We start from the raw sequence: 19131 nt of genomic DNA on the forward strand, positions 1-19131 counted from the left end.
GCCACGCGGCGGGGCTGCGGGCAGCCAATCTTCCCGCGCGCCGTGTATCCGGCCTCCGCCAGGTACTGCGTGATCTGCGTGGTCTTCCCGGAGCCGGTCTCGCCCACCACGATCAGGATCTGGTTGTCGTGGACGGCCTGCGGAAAGCGAAGGAGAGAAAATGAACGAGGGAGGGCAGGACTTCCTGATAGCCCCAGTGGCCTTCCGGACCTGAACCAGCTGCTGCTTGAGGTTGAAGATGGGAAGACTCTCCCGCTGCTGCATGATGGACAGCTCCGTCTTCCTGCCGTAGGACACCTGGTTGCCCCCGAAGGCGTACCGCTTCCACTCGGGAACGTCGGCCGGCAGTGCGCCAATGCCGCGCATGTTGGCGGCAATCTGCCGCCCGTCGTCTGCGAGGGGAGGACAGCGAGTGAGCCGGGCTCGCAGTCGCTCCCCGCGCTCAATCAAACGTCGCGGTGCTTACAGTCCGGCATGGGGTCAATCCAGTTCTTGTGGAGGCCGGTGGGGATGCGGTCCATCTCGTCTGCGCGAGCCGCCTGCTTGAGCTCGCGACGCTCTTTGGCCAGGGCGCTCTGCATCATGGCCGCCTGTGACAGCGAGCTGTCGGGATTCTAAAAACAGAGAAAATGGACAATCATTATCCAAAATAAATATTCTGCCTTTCAAAAAAAGTCTTCATAAGAACTACAGTTCAGCACACAGAAAACAACATGAAGTAAATATAAATTCTGAATGTTTTTTTTTAAAGTCAACATCACCTTTATTTTTATTGAATGTGATATTGCCATTTCAGCCCAGGTTCTACTATACTTGCATACAAAGATTGAAATGTCCACAAAATGTCCCCATTAAAAGGTAACCTCATTAGAGCCATTTTCTAGAAATATGATCAGAATGCACCTTGACGATCTTGACGGGACTCATGCTGGTGCTCCACCGGGTCTGACCCCGCAAGAAGGGTGGTTCCTCTTCTACTAAGTCGATCTCCACGTCCACATCTGGTGACGTGATCGGCATGTCATCACACGGTCACGTGAACGGTCAAAAAAATAATCAGCAACACGCTTACCATCCTCGTCGTCAAAGTTGGGAAGGATTCCAGTTTCCTCATCAAACTCCGGGTATTCCTCCTTCGGGAGCACGTTGGCGGCAATCATCTGGATGAGGAAGGGGAGACTGTTCGGAATCGGAGTGAGGAATCCACTTGATCGATTAATTCTAATGATTTGTCTTTGATGACCGCTGACCTGTTTGATCTCCCATTTTTCCAAGTCGGTGATCTTGGCCATTCGCTTTTGCTCACTTGGGTTCTCCTCGCTCTCCACAATGCAGACCTCCACGGGAAAGTCTGGATTCCTCAGGGCATCGTCCCCGGCACCCGCGCCCATTTCAAAGTTCCTCCTACGGTTGGGGTTCAGGTCCTCTCCGGTTTCTTGGTCGACGTCCTGGAACAACGTTTACAGCTCTGTCAAAGTTCTTTTTTGCCGCTCGTCCTCCTCCGACTGGGACTGACCTTCATGCTGAGGCTGGCCTTTGTTCCGGTCATGGACAGGACTTTGACCCGGACCTTTTGTCCCCTGCTAACCACAGTCGACACATCTGCTATTCGCCCTTCCTTGCGCAGTTCCGACACGTGCACCAGACCTTCCCAGCGCTTCCTGCATACATGTTTTTCATATATACACATTTTTTTGATTAAAAAAAAAATAACCCCCCCCCCCATTCTCCTGGAGTTTGTTTCAGAGCAGGACTTGAACTTTCAGGTCATGACAGTGGTCAGAAAAGGTTGACAATAAAAAACATTTCCACAAACACCGGGGCATACCTAAGACCTTCCAGCTGGACAAAGCATCCAAACTGCATGACGCTGGACACTTTCCCACAGTAGATGTTGCCCACCACGGGAACGTCGGACAGAGGCCGCTCGACGGGTTTGGGCTGCGGGATCACCTCCTCCCGGGCGGCGTCTCGGGACGGGCTCGGCGGTCGGTCACTCCAGCGGGACGGTCGTTTCCGTCGCCGCTTGCCCGACGCATCGTCGTCACAGTCTGTCAACTTGAGACCATGCGACTTCTGAGTGCTCACCTTGCTTGCAGCGTTTTTTCTGGCACTGTGCAATGTTGTGTTTGTGGTGAGAGAATGACAAAGTGACATTAAGATTCCTCATTCAGGTGAAAGCCACAGAAAATGGGTGAATGTTTAATATGCCTGGTGGTGGTGGTGGGGGGTGTTTATGCAGTTTTATTGGAAACTCACCCAGGTGCACAGTGAGGCATGAGCATCTCCAGCTCCTTCATGGCTGCTGCGGCAACTTGCTCATCGTTTTTAATGTCTTGGCATGACGTCATCTGAAGGCCAGAAAGTCACAAACAATACTTTCAGTATTGCTTTTTCCAACAAGAGACGAATGTCAGGATTTGCAGGGCTGACTTCAATATAAAGTGGATGCAAGAAAGTTTATTCATTGTTTGAGAATAGAGGGCAGTGCCATACCCGCCACACGGGATCATCTGCTTTACATAAAGCAGGATATTTCTCTTTCAGCTTGTCTCGTTCGCTCTTGGGGTTTTGCTGATGTGCTATCGTGAGCCGTAGGGAAACAAAGACCATATTCAATACCCGCAATAATATTCGTGGTTAAAAACATTACACAGAAGGAAGAAAATGTCTACCTTGAGTCATTGACGCTTGCATGGTTTTGATAATCCGAAATAAATTCGTGGTGAGCGTTTCCTGAAAGAAACAACACAATACGTCGTCCAACAACTGTCTGAAATGTTAAAATTGTCAATTCTACACGAAACCCACCGTAAAGTCGGCTCCATTTTGTGTCAAGGCAGCTTTAAACTCCCCAAATGTTGGATGTTTGTCTGCGAGGCTGATGATGAATTCAGCTAGCGTACAAGAACATGTGAGCAAAACCTTCGACATTAAAACGTGTTACCTGATAAATTGTGGCATACCAAGATCCTTTTCGCTTATTCCAAGGTGGTTTTCCAACTCCGTGCACACTTTGGACACCAAAGATAAATACTCCAAACATTTCAGGTCATCCAGCGCTGCCATTTTGGTTCGACTCGTTTGTAATGACACGAAGTGACTTTTCTTCTACGCTAAACTGAAACCAAGCGGCCGCACTAACGTCGCCCTCTGGTGGCCACATATGTGAAATAAATGTAACGATCGGAACGCCAAGGAGAAACAGATGGGACTAAAATAATGAAAACTAAATATTTAAAACTACCTGCGTATTTCACGTGAAATACCTTTCAGTGATTCTATAATTTCTTTTATCATTGTAAATTACTAGTCCCCACCCCTCCACTTTGCCCCAAAAAACATTAAGGCCATTTTGTATTCAAAAAGACATTTTTTATAGACTGACGAGCAAGAACGGGATAACAAATTACTATTCACAGAAAAAAAAAACTATTTTTGGATTGTATACATTTTCTCGCAAACATAAGCGTGACTTCATCATATGATGAGCACAACATGAAGTGTTGAAAATAATGAAGGTAAAATTTACAGTCGTGTGGGGTTTTTTTGTGTGTGTGTGTTTTTTTTTTTTTCGATGGGAATTTAAAAAAACAACTAAATGTCAAGTCAGCACAGCGACTACCCTGGCAAGAAAGTGGTCAGCGTCGCCTGAAGGCTCTGGAGATCCTCCAGGCGTTGGGCTCCTCGTAGCGGTTGTAGAGAGGCTCCAGGCGCTGCTGCTTCTTCTGCTTGCTGAGGCGCGTCGGGTCGGACACCTTGAAGAAGGCGGGCGCAAACTCCCCCAGCCAGCGCGGGTCGATGGTGGTCACCTCGCGCATGTACTCCTTGGTGGTCAGCACCAGCTCGTGGTAGACAACCCTGAGGACGAAAAGGGAATGCGATCAGCCCATTAAAAATAAAATATTACAGACGTCCAATAGAGGCAAAACATGTTTATGAACAAAGAGCTTAAAAAGAAAAAAATCTGAGAATTTTATCTTGAAAAAAGTGACATTAAAAAGATGTGTAGCACGTAAATGAGGTAAGTCAACTGCAGTCATTTTTTTATTATTCCGAATATGTATGAGAACCAAATATTACAGTTTCCAATTTCCATACGTGGAAATTAATCACATTTCACATTTGTTTTGGAAAATCTAAAGAGTTTTAGTTTTAAAATACCTGACAAATATTTCAAAGAGGAAAAAAACAATTTGAACCCCCTCGCCCCCTCCCTCCTCTCACCATTCAGGCTGGCGGTTGAACAAAGCACTGGAAGGGTGGATGTAGACCACCTGCTGGTCAATGAGGGTCCTGTAGCCCTCCTGAGGGTCCTTCTTGGCGGCGTTGCGAAAGAAACCGCTGCAGATGGCCTTCTGGACCCGCACGGTGGCTTTGCCGCAGGACACCACATCCAACTTGTGTCTGAGAAGCAGCGTTTAAAAGCTTCTGAGACGATGACGTGATTTGAGGAATTCAGGCTGAGCCGTGAATCCATTTTCTTCACTCGGTCAGTGCTCGTGTGTCATGACAGTACCGGTCCATGATGCCCAACATCTGCTTGCGGATGTCCTGCGCTCTCCTGAGTGAGCGAGCCTGGATGAAGTTCTCGTAGCACCAAGGGTTAGAGAACTTGTTGTTCTTCCACGAGTTGTAGACGGCCAGCAGGGTGAGATGGTCGCCCTCGGGCTGATGGAACTTGGCCTTCTTCTGGTCCGCCAAGGCCTGCTTGTCCTGTGTCACACACACAAGAAATAAAACAGTTCATGAGAAACGCCGATAACAAATACGTCAATTCCAAAGAAGGGAGAGGCTCACCTTTGGCCTGTAGAAGACGTTCTGCACGGACAACATGGAGACGATGGTGAGCATCTCCTCACTGCAGCCCAGATGCACGGACATGATCAACATCTTGCACAACATGGGCTCCAGAGGGAATTCGGCCATCTGCACGGGACGCCGGCGCACGTCAGCCATCGGCGAAAATCCAACCAAAGAACATTGCCGGCGGTGCGGCCTTACCCTCCTTCCGAGTCGCGTGAGCAGGCCCTCGTCGTCCAGCGCGCCCAGAGTGTACAGCTGCTCCATGGCCGTGATCAGCGTCTCCATGGGGGGAGCGTCCATGAAGTCGAAAGAGAGCAGGTCGTTGATGCCCATGGCCTGCCGGAGAGAGGGCGCAAATCGTGTTCGGCGCGCGGGTGCTGATGGCATCCGCGTGACCTCGTCGTGTGGCGGCCGTGTGTACCTTGAGCGAGAGCACGGTGCTGGCCAGGTTGGTCCTCTGGATCTCCGGCACGTTGGAAGTCAACATCTCGTCCCTGTACGCTCGCTCCGTGTAGAGGCGGTAACACTTGCCGGGACCCGTCCGGCCGGCGCGGCCCGCCCTCTGCTTCGCTTGAGCCTGTGGGAGTTCAGACGCGTTTTAATGACGAGCTCGGGTTTACGGGAAGTCCTAGCGGCGGCCGCAAGCTACCTGCGAAATAGGCGTCACCACCAGCTGGTCGATGCCCGTCTTGGAGTTGTAGACTTTCTGCTTGACAAAGCCGGGGTCCACCACGTAGTAGATGCCGTCGATGGTCAGCGATGTCTCGGCGATGTTGGTTGCTATGACAACCTAACAGGAACAAACTAAGTTCGGAAAATGCACGCGAAGACTTTTCGGAGCAGTGACTTGACCTCTGATTAAAAAATAAATCTCAAGTTATTTACCAGTTACTCAAGAGGATTTTTTTTAAAAGTTACTTTATTCTCAAGCAACACACTAGAGTTCTGGGCTGCTCTTGCCATGTTGCGGAATAAAGCTGTACCTAATCAAGTGGTCACGCCGGTCGATGGCTAAACGTACTTTTCTGCTGCCCGGCGGCGCTGGGTCAAAGATCCTGGTCTGCATTTCACTCGGCAGCGCGGAATAAACTGGCAGAATGATGAGTTCGGGGACGTCGGGGCCGAGAGACTTCATGCGCTCGTAGAGGATCTCGCAGGCGGTGTCGATCTCTTCTTGCCCGGTCAGAAAGACCAGGATGTCGCCTGTCGGAGGAGGAGGACGTCATGACTTGACGGTTTGGATGGGGAGGGGTGGCACAAGTGACGTACCGGGCGGCTCGGTCAGGTGGATCTGCATGACGGTGATGAGGCTGGCGTCCAGGTAGTCGGTCTCGGGTTCTTTGGTGTAGAGCACCTCCACCGGGTACGTCCTGCCGGGGATGGTGAAGATGGGCGCCTCGTAGAAGTACTGCGAGAACTTGACGGCGTCCAGCGTGGCCGACGTCACAATCAGCTTCATGTCCGTCCGCTTCTGCACCGTCTGCCGAGCAAAACCACCACGGCAGCAAAGATTTTTTTTTTTTTTTGCAAAAAAAGACAATGTCGCAATATTTGTATGTGGTCTCACTGAACTGACAAATGGAATACAGTCATTCAAATAGTCACTGGCGGTATCGAGAAACCGATTTCAGGCAGTGTTTTTGATCATGTAATAAATAACATGAAAATAATATCAATGACGACGTGCATATGAAAGTATGCTGCAGAAAAAAACCCCAAAAGTGCCACGAACCTTCTTGAGCAACCCAAAGAGGACGTCGGTGTGGATGGTCCTCTCGTGGGCTTCGTCCAGCATGATGATGGCGTACTGACCGAGCTCCGAGTCAATCAGGCACTCCCTCAGCAGCATGCCGTCCGTCATGTACTTGATCACCGTCTCGGGGCTGGTGCAGTCCTCAAAGCGGATGGTGTAGCCCACCTATGGACACGGAGTTTCAAAACAGGAAGCGGGCCGTAAAATCTCCGCCGGGGGTCCGGCCACCGGAAAGAGCGTGCGACGCGCACCTCCTGTCCAAGACAGCAGCCGTACTCCTCGGAGACCCTCTTAGCGACGGACATGGCGGCCACGCGGCGAGGCTGCGTGCAGCCGATCTTCCCCCGCGTGGTGTAGCCCGCCTCCGCCAGGTACTGCGTGATCTGCGTGGTCTTCCCGGAGCCGGTCTCGCCGATCACGATCAGGATCTGGTTGTCGTGGACGGCCTGCGACGAGAAAACGAGAGCTCGGCGGGCGAGTCGAAGCCAGGGCGGGAGTCGACGAGGGCGCAAAGGAACCTGAATGAGCTGCTCCTTCAGTTTGTAGATGGGTAAACTCTCCCTCTGCTCCAGGATGGAAAGCTGAGTCTTCTTTCCGTACGACGCCTTGTTGCCGCCAAAGGCGTGCTTCTTCCACTCGGGGATGTCGTTGGGCATCATGCCGATGCCGCGCATGTTGGCGGCTATCTGCCTGCCGTCAACTGGAACGGAACGCACATCATCGTTTGGAGTAAATAAAGCACAAAACGGTTACACATATTTTCCAATGGGTTCATTCATCAAGTTAAATTGAAACATAATGATTTTCTGTTTGAAGACAAATAATTTTCCAAACACACTTGAACGTCGTTTTGAATACTAAAAAAATGTTGAAACAAAATGAAAGCATGGGACTGATTCATTTCCCTTCGACAATGGACATCACATCCATTTTATGCGCAGATTTCACTTTTTTTGTGGATCCGTTTGCTGCACTTTCAAAAAAGCTCGAGCCAAGTCTTCCGACGTACGTGATGCAACTTCTGTCTTATCGTGTCCTGGACATCTCAGCTGACATCAGCACATTTCCACCGCAGCGCCTCTCATGTATAATCCACCCGGGCCGTCTGCATCTCTGCAAGTCGGCGGCGGCGCTTACCGTCGGGCAGCGGGTCCACCCAGTGTTTGTTGAGGCCCATGGGGATGGAGTCCATCTCGGCCTCGCGCGCCGCTTGCTTCAGCTCCCTGCGCTCTTTGGCCAGAGCGCTCTGCATCATGGCCGCCTGGGACAGCGAGCCGTCGGGATTCTGCGCGCGCACACATACATTAGCATGCGGAAATGTTCATCGGCGTGTCCGCGCCGGCCGGGGCAAACTTCACATAAAAGACCGTCTCGCCCGACTTCTATAACGTCTCAGTGCACCTTGACAATCTTGACGGGGCTCATGTCCATGCTCTGTTTGGTGTGTCCTCTCAGGAACGGCGGCTCCTCTTCCACCAGCTCGATTTCCAAGTCTTCATCTGGGGAAAGCGTGACGGCAGATCGCGTGAGCGCAACGCCTTCATGCGGTTTCTGAGCGGACTATGAGATGTTTCGTTACCCTCTTCGTCGTCCACTTTGGGAAGGATCCCCGTTTCGTCATCAAAATCGGGGAATTCCTCCTTGGATAAAACGTTGGCGGCGATCATCTGAGGGAATAATTAACCGTTATTCGAGACGGCGGGCAGCTACTGCGATTACTAAAAGCACAGGCAATCAAGAGTTTACCCTTGGACTTTCGGTGCATTTTTCTCTCTCGATCAAATAGTCTGTCAGCCATTTTTGCTGCTAGATTTCGGTCTGTCATGTATTCCACATGTTCCAACCAACCTGCTTGATCTCCCATTTTTCTGGATCCGATATCTTGGTGAGTCTCTTCCTCTCAAGCGTGTCATCCTGCTCCAGCTCGCGGGCGGGGCCGAGGTTGAGGTTGCTGGGCCCGTCGGGGTTCCTCATGTTCACCTCCTCGCTGCCGTCGGGGCCCACGTTCCTCCTCCTGTTTGGGTTCAGGTCCTCACCCGTCTCCTGGTCCACATCCTGAAAAAGGCGGATGACAGCCGGTGACGACGAGTGCTGAGACGTCTTGCTCATAATGACCTTGTTCCCCTCGCTCACTTTCATGCTGAGGCTGGTTTTGGAGCCCGTGAAGGACAAGACTTTGATCTTGACTCTTTGCCCTTTGCTGACCACGTCGGCCACGTTGGCCACTCGGCCTTCTCGTCGCAGCTCCGAAATGTGCACCAAACCTTCCCAACGTTTCCTGCAGCATACATTTGATTTGTCACGCAGTTTACATTATCAGACAAATTCGGTTTCAAAAGGACACCAACACAGGAAGGAGGATGTAAAAATAGCCACAGGAGACCGCTCCCATGTGAAGCGCACAGATTGGTAGAGCAGTTACAGACCTGAGGCCCTCCAGTTGGACAAAGCATCCAAACTGCATGATGCTGGTGACTTTTCCGTTGTAGATGTCACCCACAGACGGCTCCTCCGGGGGCGGGCGGTCCACGTGTTTGTCCTTCCAGTCTCGGTCGTGATCTCTGCGGGGGCTCGGTGAGCGCTCGCTCCAGCGGGAGGACCGCTCACGCCGCCTGGAGCGCTCGCGGTCTCTGGGGCGATCGCGGTCTCTGGAGCGAGATCTGGACCTGGAGCGCGAACGGGAGTGGTGATGCCTCCTGCGGTCCCTGTCCCGGGGTCTGTGTCGGTCCCGGCTTCTGCTCCGACTGCGGCGTCTGCTCTTCTCCGTGCGGCTCCGATCGCTTTTGGAATCGGTGCCGCTCACGCTAGGCATGAACATCTCCAGCTCCTTCATGGCATCAGAAGCGACCTTCACATCTTCTTCGTCCAGGAGTTTCTAAGGAAACACAAACACTCGGTGCTCTCGGATCACATTTCACGCGATCAGTGGGTGAGTCGTGTTGTCAAGCTCATACCGGCGGTGCTTCATTTGGTCTGCAAAGCGCAGGGAATAGCTCCTTCAGCCTGTCCTTCTCTGACTTTGGCTTCTGAGCTTCAGAGGCTGTGATGGCAACATCAAGACATCTTTTTTAGTGTATTTATTTCACGTGTCATTTCAGAGAGCAACACAATCAATGTCTACACAATGCTGAATGCCGGCAGAAAATTAAGGTTATTGCTCTTCTCGGGCCATTTAACCCAACATAAGTGAGAATTTAACTAATGTGACAGAATTTCTCTGAGGGGAAAAATGACAAACCACCTTTACTTGTGGACGATTTGGACGGTGGTCTCATTGTCTGAATAAGCCTGAGCAAGTTGCCGATGAGGGAGTCCTGCCAAACAACACCATGAGGTCAACGCCAACTTCACAATCAACATTTGTCATATGATGAGACAAATTTGATGAGACGAACTTACTGTGAATTCGGCTCCATTTTTCAGCAGGAGAGCTTTAAAGCCGTCAAATGTAGGTTCTTTTTCCGCGAGGCTAATGACGAATTCAGCTGAAATACAAGCAAGCAAACACCTTATTACTTCTATCGTAGGCGAGTCGCACACATAAAAAAAAGCTAACTCCGAACTTGAATATTCAACACAACGATTCAACACAAGTCAACATTAGCTGGAGCGAAGTTAGCTTAGCGAGCTAGCTCGATTGTTCGGCGTGGTGGTCAAACCTAAATCTTTGTCGCTGATTCCAAGATGGTTGTCGAGCTCCGTGCACACTTTGGACACCAAAGATAAAAACTCGAGCTGGGAGAGCTCGTCGACGTCTGCCATCCTTGCTCGGGTCTCGTTTACTCGCTTGGTCGGAACAGAAGCTAACAATCCATGCTAGCACATTATTGGACACGGCCAACAACTTCCTTTTCCGGTCTGGGCGGAAATACGAAAGCGTGACACGTCGGGGACAAACGGACTTCGCTTTCATCCACGAGATGGCGCCCTCACTGCTTTCCAAACGAATTTTGAATGGCATTTTTATGAATACAAATTGTCATTATTTTTATTACTACATCTTGATTTTAAGTTCATATAAGTATTTCATAGTGGAGCAAATAAACATGATAACCACCTCCATTCGATTTTTTTCAGCGGCTGGCCAAAGTTTGTTAAATTGTACTTTTAACAGGGGGTGCCCCCCCCCAACCCCAGTACGCGCGCCTGTGTGTGTGCGTGTGTGTGTGCGTGCGTACGTGCGTGTGTGTTATTGCCTGAGAAGCTTCCAGCACAAAGATGTTTTCATTCCTCGCAAGTCCCACATAAGCTCTTCAAACACGGGGTACCTTACCAAATATGCCTTCCTGCACCATAATCACTCTACGTGCAATTTATTGTTGTACTCTCAGCGTAAGACCTGCTTCGTTGCCTATCTGAGAGCCCCTGTCAACAAAGACACATTGGTGCTGCTGTTTTCTCTCTCTCTCTCTTTTTTTTTGCAGAGTAGAGGTGTGTGTGAAAAGCTCCAATGATCATTTACGAAGCAGCCCTGAAAACAATGTTTCGTCAATAAAATCACCCCCCATCATCTCCCATGAATGATGGACATACATCAGTTTGGCGATCGGCATCAAAAGGAAGTGAATCCAATTCTGTTCATGTACCCAAACAGTCCGCTTAGTGGTTGCGCTGAAATCTGATTCACTAAAAACCCAGCAAGCTGCCCGAAGGACATCCTGTTATCCTCGTTATTGCTTTGCTTCAGATGAATGAAGGGCCTTCCCGGGGGGCAACAACATTGAACGTTTCGCGCCATAAAAATCAGTCGTTTGTGTGAGTGCGTTTCGCCGACGCGTCAGCGCTTCAGTCGTGTGCGTGAGAGTATTGCAGTAAACACTTTGTACTGTACTGAAGTGTACGTCGCAGTTGAGCTGTCTGGGCGCGTCGTCCTCGCTTGACCTGATTTGCGGGCCCACGTATGTGCACCGGGACAGGAGGGGGCGGGGGTCTTACATAAGCGCAGGGCCTCACATGCTCACATGCACATGGCCCGCCGCCGCTCGGTGTGCTCATGCATGAATGGACGCCGCAGACGAGCGAGTGGAAAAAGTGATCTGGGAGAGGGAGTGCTCATGGTTTTGAACACTTGTGCCAAGAGAGAGAAAAATAAGGCCAACAAACAAGACAACAAGAGCGTGGTGCCCACTGGGAAGCGCAGCTGGCTGCGGCTTTCCTTCTCGGCCTAGTGGAAAATTCCCCGCAATGACCGGGTAGGGAGCGTGAAATGTGTGTGTGTGTGTGTGTGTGGGGGGGGGATGCTCTGTGTGTGAGGTGGGGTTCGCACAAAAGGGTGTATCCAGAGGGGCAGGGCTGGCGTCAGAGAAATGAGGCAGGGATTGGTTGAGAGGAAAGCTGCCCGCGTGAGCTCACGTCCCCCACGACAGGCCCCACCCATCCCCACATGGCCCACTTGACTTGACAACAACACATCCGCAACTCAACACTTACACTTCGACGCCCAGCAGGGTGTCCTTTTTTTTTTTTCTCTTGCTTGTCCCATGGAGCCTCACCAGAGCTGTAAGAAGGCAGGGGTCAGGGGTCAAGTCAGTAGTGTATGTGATTTCCCCCATCCAAAAAAATCTGAAGTGTGAGTGAGGGAAAAAAGCAGTAGAATGTGAGTGTTTTAGTAATGTGTGAGAGCATTTTAGTTGTGTGTGTGATTAAAAAAAAACAAAAAAAAAAACGTTTTCAATGGGAAAACCGCATTTTCTCTTGGTTTCGGTCCGCAGATACCAACAGCCAAAGCTGCGCGGTTGGAGGTTCAATTGATTAGCGCCTCATCGAAAACAAAGCCAACAGACCAGAGAAGTCACTTAAAGTCACATATTTATTACATAAATATATCATTCAAATAGACCAGCCACAATTACCAGAAAAATATCTTCCTTTGAAAAGCCTGACCAACAAAGAATAGCTTTAAAAACAAACAAACAAAAGCAAAAACGACATGGACATGTTACACATAAACACGCTGATTGTCACACGTGGACCAACACACACACACCTGACCTGACCCCGCCCGTGACAAGGGCGTGTGTGTGTGTGTGTGTGTGTGTGTGTGTGGTGGTCAGGTGCAGGTGGGTGAGGGTCCACCGTGTTTTTTGTTGTTTACATGAGAGGACATCACAGTAGATCGGCGGCCATTTTCCTGGGGGTTTTGTTTTTGTTATTTGCTCCTGTGCTGGGACCGCAATGCATTTCTTTAAAAAAAATGATTTTTTGGGGGGTGGGGGGGGGTGGGCGTATTGGCACCAGACTGGCTTGCGCATGAAAGAAAAGTGAAAAGTTGCAGATGTTTCTCGCCAATTCCCGAAAGACAAATTGTGGACTCGGCGCACCCTTGTGACCAGCATGTGATGTCGTTGAGGCGAGAAAAGACGTTTTTTGGTGTGCCGCGTGAAAGAGCACGGAACAGGCAGTTTCGCTGTGTTCCGTGTGAAACACACCGGCGAGTCATTCACCTATTTTGCACACACTAGTTGACATGAAATTATGGATTCTGCAGGATATTGCCATGTTACTTGCGCACAGTCGAGACAAGGTCTTTCTTTGCTGGGTTCTGTGTGAAAGACAAGGTGGGGGGGGGGGGGGATCCAGGCTCAGATAAGACCATTTTTCCAAACGCCGAATAATCTGATGGTGGCGTTGCATACAAGTCACAGCAACGTCCTGCTTCACTGGGCTCTGTGTGAAATGTAAATGTGAACAACTTTCCTGTCATGTCTTGATGCAGCAATTTTGCAGATTTCCCCTGGGATGCGAAATGAATTTTCCCCACACTCAGCAGATGTTTGGACCAGATTGCTGGACGCAGTGCTGCAGTGCATGCGCTGCAACATGGCAATATTCGACTTTTACTTGGTTCTGTGTGAAAGGCGAACAACATTTCCATTGTTCCGTCTCTTTGGTGGGCCAATTTGAAGGATTCCAAGTACATTGTTTTACACACATAACAGACAAACTTGCGCACAGATGGCAAGATCCTCCTATCCATCCTGACACACTTCACGGTCTTTGGCACCTTCCATCTAACCTCCCTGAGTGCGTGCAGGGCCAGGCCGCGGTCACACTGAGGCCTTTGGGACGGACTGAAGAGCATCTCTGCGAGGTGGTATGTGTGAAACTATTTTTGTCTTGAAAAACAACAACAACAGCATAAAAAAAGGAGAACTTCCCAACAAAGAAGCGCTTTGACATCTGCAAATGAGGGATTCGGCGCATTGAAATCCATTTAGTTGCAGACCGGATTTTGGAGCCGGCGTCTTTTTTTTTTTTTTTTTCCTCGAATGCAAACGGCAGACACACATTTGTGAACAACGTGCGACACAGAAACATCGAGGACGAGCACGCGAGCTTCGTCTTTTTCCCGTGTGACGAACGGCGTGGCCAAGCGAGCAAGAAGAAGTCGTCGCGGGTGGACGTGAGGTCTGGAGAGGTGTTTGGACTTTGCTGGTGTCGTGTGAGGCGGCTCGGACCTGCTACAGAGGGTTTTGTTTGCTTTTGTCGTCCCTTCATTTGGGCTGCCGGCTTTGCATACGACTGAGGACGGACGTGTGTGGCGGAGGTCGTCGTGAGGCGGGACACAAACCAGACGCGGGGGAAAGGGGGAGGGGAGCCTCAAAACACACTCGAAGGCCCGTCTTTTCTTTTTCTTGAACCTGAGCAGTCATTTTTCCACCTGACAAACATTTGCATATGTAAAGCCGACTATAAAGCATCTCCGGTTCAGACTCTCATTTGCGTACATTCTTAGCTGTCTTGGCGTGATCATTCCCAGCCGCTCCTTTTAAGTGCTCTCTGTTGTTCATTTTATCGGGCAGACCATTCACACTCCTCAGTGGCAAAAAGTAGCTCGACAACGACCTGTGCGGAAAGCGAAAATCAAAATATGGGTCTGGGGAGGGGTTGTGAGCTCTAAATTCTGGAATCCGATCTCGCGCTCTGCACTCCAGAGTGTATATAAAGAGGCTTCAAAATGGTGAAAAATCATCTCCACTCAAATGCTCTAGTTCAACAACGTGGCGCTCGAAAGCAGCCACACCAGCCCAAAGCAACAGTCCAAACGCTGGCCATCACGTTGGCCTTTTAAACTAATTCTTGTGCACTCACAGCCAACAACGAGGGTACTCCAAAGCTGTCAAAGCGGCGCAATTTGAAACGGTGACTGTCAAATTGGGCATTTATATCTTTTGTTTCTCCTCGCGCTTCTCTCTTTTTCACCTGGCACGCCTGCACTCACGGCCAACGAGGAGCCAGGCGTAGGCACAACTAGCCAGCTAAGCGCATGCCGCCGGATGACTGCTGATGTGAACCAAGACAGTGACCAGATTGATGAACAAACAGTTTCAAATCACTTCGCCGCATCATCTTAGGAGGTTTACCCTCCTACCGGAATGTTCCATCAGGCTAACAAGGTCCACAGTTTAATCAACCCCCGTGAGTCCTTGAGTCCCCGTGAAAGACTGCATATAAATCCACGTTAATATTTGGCAGCGGACGACCTCACGCAGACATGGCTTCATCTCCCGCATGCTTTGAATCTCCTCCGCGACAAGCTTAAATATGAAAAACGACCCGCGCTCTCATCATGGACACCATCTCGGAACCCGCGAAAAAGCGTTCGCTCGCCTGGACTGAATCACGTCGGACACATGATTAGGTACATTCCTCCAAAGTGTGGCACGCTTGAGACGGGCCTCAAAAGGTGCTTTGAGGCTGGAAAGGGCGACGATGAGGAGGAGGAGGAGGAGGAGGAGGGGGAAGCTGAGGAGTCGCCAGACGTCGCACACACACACACACACTGGCACACACACACACAGAAAAGGAGGCTGGCATAACACTACATCAAGAAATTAAAAATCTGGATATGATTCATGGCTTGTGGGAACAATGTCTCATTTTCGACTGGGAAGAAAAAGATGATGAAAATGGAACATTAATATTAAAATCCCACGGTGAATCACAATCATGAAGGGGAAAAAAAAACTGATTTGATTAATTTGAAGTGCTGAAGACGGCGTGTTGTGACTTTTCAAAGCTAAATGAGTGCTTCGAGAAAGCATTACCGGTCCATTCTCCACCATTTTATATTCCAGACTTGCTTCATCATGGAATCGAGTCGTTCGTACTCAAAATTCGAGAGAAATAACTAAATTCTATTTCAGAATAATTCTGCAACATAAAATGTGGAGGGGAAAAAAAAGTCCGGATGCACTCAGGTATTCACGACAGGGAAGTAAAAAAAAAAAAAAAACGGAATTGAATACAGCACATAAAAGAAAAAAGGGGCGGTTGAGGAGCAACATGTTTGACATCCCGACACTAGGGGGCGAAAGGAGCAATGGCAATGACCGAGGGCACATTGAATGAAGACAAACAAAATAAACGTTTGTGTCCATCTAAGTTTCATCATCATTTATTTAGAAAAAAAAAATCTTTTACCTGAGAGAATCCTTCAACAGCTTTCGATACCTAGTCACAAAAAGTGGTCTGTGTGTGCGCGCGTGCGTGTGTGTGTGCGCGTGTGTGTGTGTGTGTGTGTGTGTGTGTGTATGTGGCCTTGCTGCTCTCGGGTGGGCGCATCAGAATCCCTTGTGCATCTAAGTGCATCTTACAAAAAAAAAATCGCTTTCCTATTATTGCACTCCTTTAAAATTGTAAACTTTCGATCAAATTTAAAATCCCCTCAAAACCCGCAAATCACATTTGCGTGGTCACCCAATTTTTGTGGAGACGCTCGCGTACGTCCAAAGTGCTTCTGAGTTAAGTGCTCTGCGTTGGCGATTCGTGACGTGTCGCTAAATAGATCTGCGTCGTCAGCGCTCTTTACATTAACTTGGTCGCTGGGTGGAAAAAACTTTAAAGCTTTGCACACGTCTCCAAGAGGCGGGGAATTTAGCTTGGTGGAGGGCGGCGATGAACGTAACGCTGATTTGGGAGGTTTTGGCTTCTTTTTTTTGCGGAATTGCCCACCGAGCGATGAGAGCATCAAGTACACTGAGGCCCACACGCGCACACAGTTTGACAAGACAGCATCCCGATTAGCGCTCAGGCTAAAGGCCAACTTGGGAGGGGAGAGGTTACCCAACACGCATACGCGACAAAAATCGACAATCGTTGAATATCGTTGACATTTGGTAGCGGCTGGATAAAATCTTCAGGAGGACAAACGACTTTGGGTGTCTTTTTGGTGATGGCTTACTTACAAAAAAGCCTGAAAGGGCCATTTCAAGCCAAAATGTGTCTGCACGTCTTTTCAGGCGAGGCTTTTTTGTTGGTCTACTCATGATGCACTTGGCTACCAAATTTCATGTTACGAAGTCAATGTGGCTTCGGGGGCTGATTTTACATCTCAGAAACAGGCTCCCTGTCACTTCATGGGCGGGATTTCTGGAAGCTTTTTTTTTTGTTGTTCATCTACTCATGATACATTTGCCAACCAAATTTCATGGGACTTAGTGAAAGTGGCTTCGGGGAGGGAATGTTCACAAAATTCAAAGGAACCAAATGGATTGTGACTAAAACTGTAGACTTCCTGTGTCTTTGTGGGCAAGATGTTTGGAAACTTTTTTTTTTGTGTGCCTTCTCATGACAGATGTGTCTTATTTACGATTTAGTTGAGCATGCAGATTGGGTAACCACGGTACTGAGCAGATGATGTTTCACTTATGGAGGGGGGAGAAATGCACAATAGACATTGAGGCATGTCAACAAAACATTGCATGTCATTTGAGCCACACACACACACACGCACACACACACAAAACGCCTGCATTACAACAGGTAAGGGGAGCAGGGGAGGGGGATGGCCCGGGAGGGAGGGGGAGGTCAAGTGATGTCAGTTAACGTGTTGGGACGGTTTGGCTGCGTTCAACAGACAACATTTGTCAAACACACACATAAACAACAGCGCCCAAGTGTGTGTGTGTGTGTGTGTGTGTGTGTGTGTGTATATGCGCCGTCCTCTCTGCTGGTGTGTGGAAGTTTTTTTTTTTTTTGGGTGGGGTGGGGGTGTTCGGGTGCAGCCCCCCCACCCTCCTCCTCCTGTCAGCTACATTCAATACCAGAAACACTCAGCCATAACAAAACTCAAGAGCACCGTGAACCCCCTCAGTCTCCGCAAAAGCACGCCACTGGAGGGCGGCGGAGGGTGAGGGCGGGTGCTGAGAGTTTGTAACTTGTACGCACAAAGGCTCGTTAACACACGGTTTGTTTTCCAAGTGTTCACATGTAACCGCAAAAAAAAAATCCCCAAAACAAAAAACGTAAGACTCCCGCCTCCCGCGCTCCTTTTGACTCTTGTGAGGTATGATGAGATTGTGTTTCAGTTCCATTCATTTTTTTTTCGCTTTTAGTTTCTTTTCTCCAAAGACATATTTCATCATAGAAAACATTGACATTTAAAACAAAACAAATAATGGTTATTTTCCTGTTTTGTTGGTTGTAAATTGCTCTTGATAAATGGGTGGGGGTGGGGGGGGCACGCACACAAACGCGCGTGAGCACACACACATCCACTCACACGGACAAAATGGCGGTTACACTGCATGCATGGTCCGAAAGTGACGACAGCTCCTTGTTTTGCCCTCCCCGTCCGCAAAAAAAGCGACCCAAAAAAAAAAAATTAAAAAAAAAAATCCGATTTTGTTCAGGAGTCCTTTTAAAGTCATCTCTTTCTTTCTTTGAAGGATTTAGAATCATTTATATTTGCTTTTGCTCAGTCTACTTAAGCAGCGGTTCTCAAACTGAGGTCCCCGGAACTCCAGGTGTCCAAGGGTCGTACCTTGGGACACAAAATACAATTTGCAATCAGCTATATGTATTATTATTATTATTATTGTATTATTACATTTGAGGAAAAAATATATATAAACTGCTGAGTCATCCCTACCTTACCTTTGGGCAATCAAAACGGATACATTTGTTATCATAACATCTTGACTTTTTTCTTTGAAAATAGGCACATTTTTACAATTCCTCTGACATACCATCCTGTCAAGAAGTTCTTCCTTGTATGGGATCCCTGGAACCAACAAGATTGAGAACCAGTGTGCTTAAGCAGCTTGGCAACTTTTGTGTCACACACACACACAGACACACACATACAGGCACACTCTCAGCCTTTTCCCCTCTTTTTGTGGAATTCCAAACCTGCATTGGCTTGCTTTTTTTTTTTTTTTTTGGGGAATCCCAATATCTCCAGGGCATCTGCCTTATCTCACAAGGAGGGTCCCTTCCCACTTCCTACTTTGGAAAAAGGTGGCGCTCCAGCCCCCGGCCCACCTCGCCCCTGACTGGTGGATGGACGTGGTCGCTAATACTGAAAGTTGCGAGTCTTGGGCTGAGCCCGGTGCCTCCGTCACACAGAGGCCGCATTCTTTTGTTTTTTTTTACTTGCACCAGTTGTGTAGTGCAAAACAAACAGCTCAACACCCTGGCTGAGTGGAGATTGGGGAGGGTCAGGCTGGGGGGTTTCAGTGGTGGTGGTGGCTGTGGTGGGGGGTCACTCCTGTTCGTCTTCCAGCGTCCGAGTTACAAGTTAGGCTGTTTGGAGCTTCCGGAGTGGGAATGAACACGGCTGCTCCTGTTTC

At 49.2% G+C, this 19131-nt stretch overlaps 2 protein-coding genes and 1 long non-coding RNA gene across 5 annotated transcripts in view; 1 reads left to right on the forward strand and 2 right to left on the reverse strand.

Moving 5' to 3' along the window:
• The window catches only part of LOC109530161 (ATP-dependent RNA helicase DHX8-like), an 8166-nt gene extending 4988 nt beyond the window's left edge, over positions 1-3178 (reverse strand). The window contains exons 1-13 of the mRNA XM_019893728.1: positions 2967-3178; positions 2812-2897; positions 2676-2736; positions 2497-2582; positions 2260-2351; positions 1829-2134; positions 1517-1661; positions 1251-1448; positions 1073-1160; positions 904-1001; positions 467-614; positions 211-392; positions 1-137 (exon numbers count right to left, since the gene is read on the reverse strand). Coding sequence (XP_019749287.1) covers positions 1-137; positions 211-392; positions 467-614; positions 904-1001; positions 1073-1160; positions 1251-1448; positions 1517-1661; positions 1829-2134; positions 2260-2351; positions 2497-2582; positions 2676-2736; positions 2812-2897; positions 2967-3069 — 1730 coding nt within the window. The 5' untranslated portion in view covers positions 3070-3178. The remainder of the gene's footprint in view (positions 138-210; positions 393-466; positions 615-903; positions 1002-1072; positions 1161-1250; positions 1449-1516; positions 1662-1828; positions 2135-2259; positions 2352-2496; positions 2583-2675; positions 2737-2811; positions 2898-2966) is intronic.
• Positions 3179-3576: 398 nt separating this feature from the next.
• dhx8 (DEAH (Asp-Glu-Ala-His) box polypeptide 8) lies at positions 3577-10424 on the reverse strand. Of its 3 annotated transcripts, none has more exons than XM_019893757.1 (22): positions 10219-10321; positions 9959-10044; positions 9798-9873; positions 9514-9599; positions 8986-9434; positions 8693-8837; positions 8408-8614; positions 8139-8226; positions 7961-8058; positions 7697-7844; positions 7078-7259; positions 6811-7005; positions 6539-6724; positions 6076-6286; positions 5828-6009; positions 5456-5596; positions 5228-5383; positions 5005-5142; positions 4801-4929; positions 4520-4716; positions 4228-4407; positions 3577-3861 (listed from the first exon to the last, which is right to left on the reverse strand). In XM_019893757.1, exons 1-22 carry the CDS (start codon positions 10319-10321, stop codon positions 3642-3644), a joined length of 3603 nt encoding a protein of 1200 aa, XP_019749316.1. In that variant the 3' UTR covers positions 3577-3641. The 3 variants fall into 3 exon arrangements, with proteins under 3 accessions (XP_019749316.1, XP_019749317.1, XP_019749318.1); XM_019893758.1 differs by having other exon boundaries at positions 3642-3861; positions 9801-9873; positions 10219-10424; XM_019893759.1 differs by having other exon boundaries at positions 3642-3861; positions 9517-9599; positions 10219-10424.
• Positions 10425-12895: 2471 nt separating this feature from the next.
• On the forward strand, positions 12896-13694 carry LOC109530210 (uncharacterized). The gene is made up of 2 exons (XR_002170980.1): positions 12896-13116; positions 13342-13694. It is a non-coding gene; the product is annotated as an uncharacterized LOC109530210 (long non-coding RNA).
• Positions 13695-19131: the final 5437 nt, after the last annotated feature.

Source organism: Hippocampus comes, unplaced genomic scaffold, assembly GCF_001891065.2.
Source record: "Hippocampus comes isolate QL1 unplaced genomic scaffold, H_comes_QL1_v1.1 scaffold31, whole genome shotgun sequence".
In the NCBI taxonomy this organism is placed as follows: Eukaryota; Metazoa; Chordata; class Actinopteri; order Syngnathiformes; family Syngnathidae; genus Hippocampus; species Hippocampus comes.

Excerpts from the sequence above, each read along its gene's own strand:
- dhx8 (XM_019893757.1), bottom strand. The coding sequence starts at position 10,321 with ATGGCAGACGTCGACGAGCTCTCCCAGCTCGAGTTTTTATCTTTGGTG. Across the intron at positions 6,287-6,538 it reads TCTTTGGGTTGCTCAAGAAG|ACGGTGCAGAAGCGGACGGA; the intron begins GTTCGTGGCACT and ends TTTGCTCGGCAG. Across the intron at positions 5,143-5,227 it reads GCACCGTGCTCTCGCTCAAG|GCCATGGGCATCAACGACCT; the intron begins GTACACACGGCC and ends TCTCTCCGGCAG.